The following is a 12,537-nucleotide window of genomic DNA, read 5'->3' as shown; positions in this document are numbered from 1 at the left end:
CTGTTATCGACTGGGTAAGCTGTGGGTAACCATACATTTCTCTTGCAGCTCTTACAGTAGTAAGATAATGCTGCCCAGATCAGTAGACACTCTTTTCAGAAGCACTCTGATTTGGGTAATAAAGGTCCTAAGTAGTGGATCGCTTTTGGTTTGGTGTTTTTCAGATGGGACAACTATGTAGAATTTGCTATTCTTTTAGAATCTTTTCCTCTTAGCTCCGATAGTGACTTGAATATGCCTAACACAGCTGTGGAAATTAAATACACCACAAAAATGCAATAGCTTACTAATTTTTTTACTTGTTTATAGAATTTAATGAGAGTCAATGGTTTTATTATTAAAACTTCAGGCCAGGCATTAAGGAGAAATGAAGCTATCATTTTCTGTCATATTTCAACACTGATTATCTCTAATAGTGTTATAGTAATAATGGCTTAGTTCAAATTTTGAGACATTTAACTGCTGCTTACCTCTAATGATTTTAAAGCTAACCTGTCACCTCGTTTTAGCTATTAAACTGGCCCCAGTGTGGTGTTAGTGATGCATTGTGTATCACTAACATGTTTTTCCCAAAGAAAAGTTCTAAGTAGTAGGTTTAAAAACATTTTATATCGTTAGGGGATTCCCTCACTTACCTTTTCTTTCAATCATAGGGGTGGCGATTTTATCTTTTCAGTCACAGTGTCAGGAACATGAGGTATTTGATTGTGTATTATCACGCACCTTGAGCCTGCTACATCCAAAAACAGAGAACCACACGCTGTGGGCCATTCCGACCCCCCCTCTTCTCACTATGCACGCTGCCTGTGTGTGTGTGCGCATCCAAAACCCTGAATTTTCCCTCCCACCTTAAGAATGTTTATGGCTTCTAGCTGCAAGCCGATCTCCCTACATTACTCATTCCCTCTCCCATCAAATACTAGCCAAAACTGGTGTAGAAGCCCTGAGTTCCTTTGTTCTATTAATGTGATATATATGGACACCGACCCGAGCTAGGGTTATAAGAAGTATATACTCCGGATGTCCATCGATAGAACTATCACTCACTGAAAGCGCGAGCAGCTAAACGCAACAAGTGCAAAGTGCGGATTTCTCAGTAAGGCACAACTTCTCGCGAGATTTCGCAATTTATTACTAAGAACGCTAGCTGCCGGGAGCATCGCTGTGCGGGACGCCTGTAGGTGAGGATACTGCGATTTTTTTTTAATTTTTTTTTAACCAGGTTTGTGTTGTGTATGCGTTTTCGCTGGTCAGAAAGACTGGCCCAGTGCACACGTTTTCCACAATCTGCACAGGATCCATCATTTCAACGTCTTGACGGATCCTGTGCAGATTTGGAAGACGGAAGTGTGAAAGAAGCCTAAGCGGTTCAAATAATTGCTCCGTATTTATACTTAAAAGAATGCCCCTGACGTGGGGAACATCATGAGCATGGTGTCGTACTTATGGGAGGTTCATACAGCAAGATATGCGTAAAAAATGGTTTTCACATTCTGAGAAAAGAGAAGTGCATGTCATAACTCAGCCCACTCAGTGATGTCAAGAAGGCATATATCTTATTCCTGCTGAGTTGTTAGAGTCTTGGCACAGGAAGCAAGCTGTTCTAATGCACCTGGATATATCTCCTGAGCACACGGCTGCCGTGCTGATATGAAATGATATAAGGAACTGTAAGTGTGTTTCTTCTGTTAATCCTTTTTTATTTGTAATCTGTAATGTACATACGAATTGTCTCCTTTATAATATCTTTTTATACCTTGTAAACACTGCCTACGTTTTTATGGAGTAAAATATATAATCTACTAGCTTGTCTCTTCATGCTCTATAAACGAACCGTCGCTTCCTCTGAAGTGAATTACGCTACTGATTTGGGTTGGCTCCGGACCTATTAATCCTTGTGAAAATCTGAGCTGGTGGCAGCATACTTTGTTCTGTGCGTTTGGGAAGCTTTGTAGCGACGGGGGCGTTGTTAATTATTGTTCCCTCCTGAGTGGGAGTAGTTATATCGCCCTCGCTGTAGCTTGCCCAATAGCCAATACATAGCAGGCAGCCTTTCTGGTGACTAATTACCCTAGGTGCAGTACCAAATTTGACCTGAGGCTAAGGGGGCGCCAGAGAGCTGAAAGTTCCAAACCGGAAGTGGGATATAGATAAATCCCCTTCAGAAGGAACCAGGGGCAACCAATCAACCCCGGTTCGTGACAGATTGGTGTGAGTAGTGGGGACGATAAAGATATCCTCCCTGGGATCCCTGACATATTGTTGGGATCTGTGACATATTGTTGGCAGCACGGTGTGAACCGTGACACACAGGTATTGAAATTATGTACGCCCACAAGATTGTGATTGATTCCGTGACTGGCCCGACCGCAACCACGTAAATCCGGCATGTGTGCACTGCCCATCCGTTCCCTGGGTATGCGCACGGACTCTGCGTGTACAGCCCCAGCTTCATGTCAGATGTTCGCATGCCCTGGAGCGCAGAGTGGACTAGGCACAGCAGCAAACATAGCGTGCGCGCTCACGCGTTATGTAGCCACTGACTTAAAGCGGCTCCGGCACATGCTCACATCTGTTATGAAGCTGGGGTTGTACATCCAGAGTAAGTTCGCATGCCCAGTTAGCAGATGGGGTAGTGGGCAAGTGCGGGATTTACTACGTGGTTTTCGTTGGGCCAGTCACCACAATCAATCACAATCCTGTGGGCGTGCATAATTTCAAAATCACACTGCGTGATCTGTGACTGCAAAGATAAAATCGTCACCCCTATGACTGAAAGAAAAGGTGAGGGAATCCCCTAACGATATATAGTGTTTTCTAAAACTAAGACTTTTTTAGTGGACGAAAACATGTTAGTGATGCACATTACATCGCTAACAACACATCTGGGCCAGTTTAATAGCTATAAACAAGGTGACAGGACAAAACCCTTAAGGGGAACCTATTAATACACACATTGGAACTTGAGTGTCACACAGCAGTGGACTCTGCTATGGACCTCTCTGTGACTCAGAGCAAAAAGCAGCTTCTGCTCCGAGGAACTCAACATGATCTCTCCTTACATGGTATCTTATTAATTTCCAAATACACCACATAAAACTATTTGCTCAGCCGCTGCCGCTGTTTCAGAGGAAATTAATGGCTGCACAGACTTTTATAAAGCAAAAGAAGATATTGCTTCGATCAGCTTTTGCAGCATTATTATAAGCGGGGTTGGTCCAGATGAGGCAGCACCTCATGACTGAAGAATATTAGTTGCTGCTTTCTAAGGCCATTTGCACACTTTGCGGTGTGCTCTGCGGGTTTATCCCGCAGCGGAATTGATAAATCTGCAGGGCAAAACCGCTGCGGTTATCCCTGCAGATTTATTGCGGTTTGTTCCGCGGTTTCCGCTGCGGGATTACTCCTGTACTATTGATGCTGCATATGCAGCAATATGCAGCATCAATAGTAATGATAAAAATAATAAAAATTGGCCTTATACTCACCCTCTGACGTGAGTATAGCATTATTTTTTATTTTAATTCTTTTTTTTTACACTATTCATGCTTCCCAGGGCCTGGAGGAGAGTCTCCTCTCCTCCACCCCGGGTAGCAACCGCGCATTATCCGCTTACTTCCCGCAAAGTGGGCACAGCCCCATGCGGGAAGTAAGCGGTTCAATGCATTTCTATGGGTGCAGAATCGCTGTGATTCTGCACAAAGAAGTGACATGCTGCGGGTTTTAAACCGCTGCGTTTCTGCGCGGTTTTTCCCGCAGCATGTGCACAGCGGTTTGCGGTTTCCATAGGGTTTACATGTTAATGGAAACGCTATGGAAACTGCTGCGGACCCGCAGCATCAAAATCGCCGCGGATCCGCGGTAAAAACCGCGAAGTGTGAACATGGCCTAAATGTTTTCTTTTTATTTGCTCAATTTTAATGCAAGGCACTGAATGCTGATAATGATTTTGAAGCTGCAGCTCTACGGCTCTCCAAGACACCAATCATTGCTGAGACCTACTATATCATGGGTGGCACACAACCGAAAGAAGGATTGGTGATCACCAGAAACAGAGATGGACCTGCTGATCTCTGGCCTTTGGATCCTTTACATGGAGAGTGAGTGATTTTAATAAAGTCTATTATTCCCTGACATTTTGTCAGATGGTCTTGTTTAAAATGAAAAAATATAATTTTGGTTAATCCAATTTACTGTATAAACTTGGCATTTGGCTTTGGCATTCAGTTCAAGTTCCAGTTTGACCTAATTCTCATGAGCATGTATAAAAATCAGCTGTGTCATGCAGTTAAACTCCATGAGTAATTTTTTGCACCTTACTGTGGCCTCAGTATGTCATAGTTGTGAACTCTTGTCCCTGGAAGAGTTGTGATTTTGTTTTCCCACTTGGACTGTTCATGTAGATTGTGCCATTGACTAATGTGGGCTCTTTCTGACTAGGACCGTATGTGGATAAAACTAGTCTCCAAAATAAGTTCCTTTTTTTAAATAAACAAAAATGTCAAATTTTCAAAACATTTACACATTTCAAAGAAAGCAAGACTTGAGAATTAAACAAGCAATGCATAAATGAGCCTATAATATAGTCGAACGTGAATGTCACAATGTACTTGAATATTTGTCTAAAAAAAAAATAGATGCATGTTCCATTGAAGAGCACATTCACATTAATAGAAAACTTCATTCAAAACTTTCCCCATTGATAATGGTTTTTCCCGTGGTCTTGAATGTTTGATGTCTGATATTTGTCACATTTAAGCATCTCCTTTTCCAGACTTGTTTTCCTCCTGGCCTAGAAGGGCTTTGATTTTTCAAACTTTTATGCAGTGAGGAGATGAGATAAAAATATTGTGACGCTTTATTATCTCTTTTATTTATGCAGATGGTTCCGCGTAGAGACAAATTATGACCACTGGACCACTCCACCTCCTTTTGATGACCGAAGGTTAACTAATTTTTTCTTCTATTACTAAGAAATCTTCAAAAATCTAGCAAAGCTAAGTTCATACTAGCATATAAGATCGTCCACTCTTCATCCAGTAAAAATGAGTGATTTTTAATCTTGTGTTGTCCTTTTTATGCAATTCTGCTGGCTCACCGTACAGGAGAACTTATTGGTCTTCCAGCACTTTCTAAGAATGCAGGAAGTTAGACCAGGAGATCACAGCTGTATCATTTCATCTCACATACAGCGAAATCCAAGTTTTTGTGGGAATGTGTTCTTTTTCTGCCTGCCATATTTCTGCCTGCTTATGAAAGGGCAACACATACAGGGAAACAGTAGAACATCCCCCAGTGAAAACTATCTAGCAACACACTCTTGGCCTTGAAAATAAATAAATAATAAAAGTTTGCTTATTAGGTGCCAAACACTTTGATTGCTGATATCACTGCAACATAGAGAAGAAATTTGAAAAACAAACACTTTTTTTCCGGTCTGCAGCCACTAGTACATTGTGTGTCCAGCTCAACACAAAAAAATATTTTGTAAAAGGTCCTCTCTAAACTAGACCAGACATTTTAAGTCACACTCTGTTGGAGGGCTTATTCCTATCTGCTGTAATAGCAAAAAATTCAGGGGCTGGTGAGCCCATACAAATCTTGTGGTTCCCAAAACATACATATTTATAGACATGGAAAAGCAAAATGAGAAAAATAAAACATAACTCTTCATATATGTAAAAATTACTATAGTAGTATAAAAATGAGAACACCCCCGTTTCTCATGAATATAGCTTTAAATGAATATACTCCCACAGTGGTGGACAGTGTATTTGTTAACACAATATAGATCTGCAAGAAAAATTTGATACATATAGTTTACACTCACTCTCTGAGTCCCTTTTCCCTCTTACAGACATAGCTTCCTTACATGACACTGATGCTGCTGCCACTTTATACAACACCACAATAACAGCAGCACTTGATTCGGCCGCCCCTCGCGCCCAGCAAAACTCGTACAATCAACAGGCAGCCCTGGCTGACCAGCCTGACCAAAGCACTGAGACGGGCTTCCAGGGTTGCTGAGCGGAGATGGAAGAGATCCCGTTCTGCTGAGCACTTTATCGCATACAAGCAGTCTCTCGCCAGCTTCAAGTCCACACTCACTGCGACAAAACAAACTTCTCATCTCTCTTATTCTCCCTGTCTCACAACCCTAAACAGCTTGTCAACACTTTCAATTCTCTACTCCATCCCCCAGCACCACCTCCCTCTCCTCTCTTTTCTGCTGAAGACTTTGCCTCTTTCTTTAAGCTGAAGATCGATACAATCAGAGAAAGCTTTGGCCCGAAGCCCCCAATGCCCCTCCTCTTAACTGCTCAGCCCTGTTCTTCCAAAACTAGCATCTCCGCCATGACAGAAGATCAGCTCTCCACCCTGCTGTCAAGATCGCATCTCACCACTTGCACGCTTGACCCACTCCAGTACCACCTCATCCCTAACCTCGCCACAATCATCATCCCAACCCTAACACATATCTTCAACCTTTCACTTACAAATGGTGTCTTCCCCTCATCCTTAAAACATGCCTCAATCACACCCACCCTCAAAAAGCCCTCCCTTGACCCATCCTCTGTGTCTAGCTATCGCCCAATATCACTTCTCCTTTATGCCTCAAAACTACTGGAACAACACGTCCATCATGAACTGTCCGCCCACCTCTCCTCCTACTCCCTCTGACCGGTTACAATCTGGCTTCCGACCACATCACTCAACTGAAACTGCCCTAACTAAAGTCACCAATGACCTACTAACCGCCAAGAGCAAGCGACACTACTCTGTCCTCCTCCTGGACCTGTCTTCTGCCTTTGACACTGTGGACCATTCCCTCTTGCTACAGATTCTGTCATCTCTTGGCATCACAGATTTGGCCATATCCTGGATCTCGTCATATCTAACAGACAGGACATTCAGTGTCTCCCTCTCCCACACCACCTCCTCACCTCGCCCCCTTGGGCGTTCCCCAAGGCTCAGTTCTAGGACCCCTGCTCTTCTCCATCTACACCTTTGGCCTGGGACAGCTCATACTGCAGACCGTGGGATTCTATCATCTCTACGCCGATGACACACAGATCTACATATCTGAACCTGACATCACCTCCTTACTGACCAAAATCCCACAATGTCTATCCGCTATTTCATCTTTCTTTTCTACTCGCTTTCTAAAACTGAACATGGACAAAACAGAATTTATCATCTTTCCCCCATCTCATTCTATCCCTCCACCAGACCTATCCGTCAATGTCAATGGCTTCTCACTTTCCCCAGTCCCTCATGCTCGGTGCCTCGGGGTGATCCTCAACTCTGCCCTCTCTTTCAATCCACATATCCAAGCCCTTGCCTCCTCCTGCCATCTCAAACTCAAAAACATTTCCCGGGTCCCTACATTCCTTGACCAAGAAACTGCAAAAAAGCTTGTGCATGCCCTCATCATCTCCTGCCTTGACTATTGCAACCTCCTGCTCTCTGACCTCCCCTCTAGCAATCTTGCACCACCGATCGCCGGCAGAGCAGGGGAGAATGATGAGAGCCGTCTTCTTCCCCGGTGTCGATGTGTCTCACACGGAGGACATCAATGTGTGTTTTCCGTGTGCACGTGTGCGGGACGTTTTGCCGTCCGTGCTGACTGTAAAAAGTAGACATGTCTACGTGTGGGGCACACGGACCGTGGACATGTGCACAGACCTATTCATTTGAATGAGCCTACGTGTGTCATTGTCTCCGGTACATGTGAAAACTGTCACCACACGTACCGGAGACACGGATGTGTGAAAGAGGCCTAATATAGATTAAATAAACAGCTAACACTGATGGCATAGTGCAACTGCATAATGCAATGAATAAAACAAAAGAAATATAAGAATCAAGTGTTAGACTGCTTCTAACTAGCAACACATAGTGATGTATAACAGAATGAACAGTCGATGAGGCATGTCTGCAAACACAAGGCTTTACCTAGTGATGTCCAGAGCCCCAACGTGCATTTTACCCTATTTCCTCAGGGGGAGTGAGTGAAGCAGGGTGAAACACGCGCTTTTGTCCCTAGTCGATGTTTTTTTTTTTACATCACTTGGGACATACCACATAAAGTGACAGTGGTCAGATTTTTAAAATTTGGCTCTTTCACTAAGGGGTTAAGGTCAAAATTGGCTCTGTTACTAAGGGGTTAAAGTAGCAAATGAGAAGGAGGGATTACTAATCACTAAATCCCATGTAGTCCAGTTAACTCTATATACCTACACATATCTAAGGGTATGTGCACACGTCAGGATTTCTTGCAGAAATTTCCTGAAGAAAACCGGAAATTTTCTGCAAGAAATCCGCATTTTTTTTTTGCTTTTTTTTTCCCGTTTTTTTTTAGCATTTTGCAAGCGAAATTAGCTTGCAGAATGCTAAAGTTTTCCAAGCGATCTGTAGCATCGCTTGGAAAACTGACTGACAGGTTGGTCACACTTGTCAAACATACTGTTTGACAAGTGTGACCAACTTTTTACTATAGATGCTGCTTATGCAGCATCAATAGTAAAAGATAGAATGTTTAAAAATAATAAAAAAAAATGCTTATACTCACCTGCAGACAGCCGATCTCAGCGGCGTCCGTTCCTATAGATGGTGTGCGGTGAAGGACCTTCCATGACGTCGCGGTCTCGCGACCAATCACAAGACCGCGACGTCATCGCAGGTCCTTCACCGCACACCAGCTATAGGAACCGAAGCGGCAGCATGCACCTGAGAGGCGGGAAGACATCGAAGGTGAGTATATCACTATTTTTTATTTTAATTCTTTTTTTTTTTTACCAATTATATGGTGCCCAGTCCGTGGAGGAGAGTCTCCTCTCCTCCACCCTGGGTACCAACCGCACATAATCTGCTTACTTCCCGCATGGTGTGCACAGCCCCGTGCGGAAAGTGAGCAGATCAATGCATTCCTAGTTGTGCGGAATCCCCGCAATTCCGCATTTTTAATGAACATGTTGCTTTTTTTTCCGCGATGCGATTTTTTCGCGGAAAAAAATGCAACATTTGCACAAGAAATGCGGAATACACTGTAAATAATAGGAGGCATATGTTAGCATTTTTTTCGCGTTTTTATAGCGGAAAACCGCGAAAAAAAACGCAAAAAATACTGAACGTGTGCACATGGCCTTAGAGCTCCTCCAACTCCTGCTAGCTGCCCACGTGGGCCTTAGTCTTGTTTGCATTGCTCATACTTGTTTGGCTCAAGCGCAGTATAAACTAGGTCACTTTCCTGACGGACACTACCGACAGCTGAAAAAAACACGTTTTTCTAAAAAATGAATGGAGTAGAGCTGCAAATGCTCAATCGCTGTTCCATTTTAAATGGGTCTCATTCTCTAAATCACTGCGACCCCAGCATTCAGTACTCTTCCCCCTATCCTGAATGAAAAAAGTTGGTCTGGAAGCAATGATAACAAAAAAAAAATGTTAGTCCTGTAGACTCAAATAGAGCTATCCCTGAGGAGGGTATGAGAGTTTCAATATCTACTTTATATCTTGCCTCCCATTTTAGGAACAATCATTCCCTTCTTTGTGTGTTTTGCAGGTCTCCAGCTATAGAAGCTTTAAATGCTACTGGACAGACAAACATCAATACAGACTCCTTATACAAGGTGGGATTATTCATGTGGTTTTATTTATTTTACGAGCGAAACTAATTGTTTTAAACAGATTTAAAGTGGTTGTCTGGGCTAATCACAAAAATCTGCAGTCACCGAAACCTCACACCGCATGCAGCACATGCTGAGAGGATTCTCGGGTGCTGGCGGCAAGATCAAGCGGCTGAAACTGGTGTGGAAATGCTAAAAGTAGCAATTTTTTTATACGCAATCCTGTGTTGTGTACTAAAAGAAAAAATAAAAAGTTTTCTAATTATGGCTTACTATCTTTGAGTCAAGGCCACTGCTTGTGGGAAGCGCACTGCAGTCTTTATATCTGAAGCTAGAAGTAAATTTGAAAGGAATAAGAAATATGAAGGAAGGAAGGACTCATACTTCTCCTCGATGGGTTCACTTCTGACTGTCTGAGAAACTGCATCCAGAACTGTAGTGTCGTGGTTTTTTTTGGGGAGGAGGTTTGTATGAAAACCACCCTAAAGAAAGCAGCAATGCCAAAAACACTTTAAACGTAACCCAGATTTTGTCCCAAGTAGGAGAAATCATTAATTAATTCCTGTTTATACATAAAAGGTTTAATCTTGATAGGTAATCATTGTTATAAATGAAAATGGCTGTCATCCTGGTGCTTTGTGAAAACTTTAAATAGGACAGGTTGTGTGCCACTGGAGACCAACTCGTAAGAGTGGGACGACATACTTACAACCCCTGGCAAAAATTATGTAATCACCGGCCTTGGAGGATGTTCATTCAGTTGTTTAATTTTGTATAGAAAAAAGCAGATCACAGACATGGGGCAAACTAAAGTCATTTCAAATGGCAACTTTCTGGCTTTAAGAAACACTAAAATAAATCAAGAATAAAAAATGTGGTAGTCAGTAATGGTTACTTTTTTTTTAACCAAGCATAGGGTAAAAATTATGGAGCCACTCAATTATGAGGGAAACAATTATGGAAGCATCAAAGTAGATCTGCTTGTTATTCTGCATCTAAAAAGGAGTGATCACACCTTGGAGAGCTGTTGCACCAAGTGGACTGACATGAATCATGGCTCCAACATGAGAGATGTCAATTGAAACAAAGGAGAGGATTATCAAACTCTTAAAAGAGGGTAAATATCACACAATGTTGCAAAAGATGTTGGTTGTTCACAGTCAGCTGTGTCTAAAATCTGGCCCAAATACAAACAACATGGGAAGGCTGTTAAAGGCAAGCATACTGGTAGACTAAGGAAGACTTCAAAGCATCAAGGCCAGAAACTTAAAGCAATATGTCTTCAAAACAGGAAATACACAACAAAACAAATGAAGAATGAATGGGTGGAAACTGGAGTCAACGTCTGTGACCGAACTGTAAGAAACCGCCTAAAGGAAATGGGATTTACATGCAAAAAAGCTAAACGAAAGCCATCATTAACACCTAAACAGAAAAAACAAGGTTACAATGGGCTAAGGAAAAGCAATCGTGTACTGTGGATGACTGGATAAAAGTCATATTCAGTGATGAATCACGAATCTGCATTGGGCAAGGTGATGATGCTGGAATGTCTGTTTGGTGCCTTTCCAATGAGACTTATAAAGATGACTGCCTGAAGAGAACATGCAAATTTCCACAGTCATTGATTATATGGGGCTGCATGTCAGGTAAAGGCACTGGGGAGATGGCTGTCATTACATCTTCAATAAATGCACAAGTTTATGTTGATATTTTGGACACTTTTATTATCCCATCAATTGAAAGCATGTTTGGGGATGATGAAATCATTTTTCAAGATGATAATGCATCCTGCCATAGAGCAAAAACTGTGAAAACATTGCTTGAAAAAAGACACATAAGGTCAATGTCATGGCTTGCAAATAGTCCGGATCTCAATCCAATTGAAAATCTTTGGTGGAAGTTGAAGTAAATGGTTCATGACAAGGCTCCAACCTGCAAAGCTGATTTGGCAATTTGTTTGTTTTTCATGATTCCATAATTTTTTCCTTTATAATTGAGTTACTCCATAATTTTTACCCTATGCTTGGTTAAAAAAAGTAACTATTACTGACTACCACATATTTTATTCTTGATTTCTTTTAGTATTTCTTAAAGCCAGAAAGTTGCCATTTGAAATGACTTTAGTTTTGTGCCATGTCTGTGATCTGCTTTTTTTATACAAAATAAAACAACTGAATGAACATCCTCAAAAGCCGGTGATTACATAATTTTTGCCAGGGGTTGTAGATACATTTTTACTGTCTGCAGAAAACCTAAGTATTCATGGTATTATCTGTCAGCCTGTAAGGCAGCAAGGACCACGGCTGCATCATAAGCAACTGATTGTAGAACCACAAAGGATTTTGCGTTGTTCCTGATCTGCTGCTGAAGCATAAAAGCAGAGAGGGGGCGGGCACCGCAACAAATTTAATCCACAGGGATCAACCACGTGCATATAGAGAAACACAAATGGCAAAAAAAGAGGAAAGATATGCACACTAGTGGAATCAACCAACCACAATAATCTTTATTTTAAATAACATTACAAAAGAGGCAAAGAAAAGGACACACAATTTAAAAACATCAAAAAGGCCAAATGGACCAGCTTAGATCCCCCAGGGAAAAATGCAAATAGCCAAAAATTTATATACATAAGGGAAAATCTGGCAATAAATGGAACAATATATAAGAGCACATAACAGTACGTACAATTGAATATGAGACAAGTTGACACACACAAAGATAAATAGATTTACATTATAGACACCAATAACCTGTGCTGCCAGCTGACCTCAAATAAATGCCATAAGCCCATGTATAAGCCGATAACCCATAATTTAGATGCAGGGATAAACAAAGTGTATAGAGATAATAAATAAAATAGTAGTCACCTGTGAAGGTGCTGCGACGTATGAGATCGTCTCTC

At 41.8% G+C, this 12,537-nt stretch overlaps 1 protein-coding gene across 1 annotated transcript in view; it reads left to right on the top strand.

Annotated features, from left to right (window-relative positions):
- LOC143787460 (N-acylethanolamine-hydrolyzing acid amidase-like) overlaps nt 1-12,537 on the top strand; it is an 89,955-nt gene that overhangs the window by 57,920 nt on the left and 19,498 nt on the right. The window contains exons 6-8 of the mRNA XM_077276227.1: nt 3,928-4,100; nt 4,883-4,945; nt 9,566-9,632. Of these exons, the coding sequence (XP_077132342.1) occupies nt 3,928-4,100; nt 4,883-4,945; nt 9,566-9,632 (303 nt within the window). The remainder of the gene's footprint in view (nt 1-3,927; nt 4,101-4,882; nt 4,946-9,565; nt 9,633-12,537) is intronic.

This window comes from Ranitomeya variabilis, chromosome 1, assembly GCF_051348905.1.
Source record: "Ranitomeya variabilis isolate aRanVar5 chromosome 1, aRanVar5.hap1, whole genome shotgun sequence".
NCBI classification, from domain to species: domain Eukaryota; kingdom Metazoa; phylum Chordata; class Amphibia; order Anura; family Dendrobatidae; genus Ranitomeya; species Ranitomeya variabilis.
The sequence above is the reverse complement of the archived record's forward strand: the minus strand, read 5'-3'. Positions and strand labels throughout refer to the sequence as shown.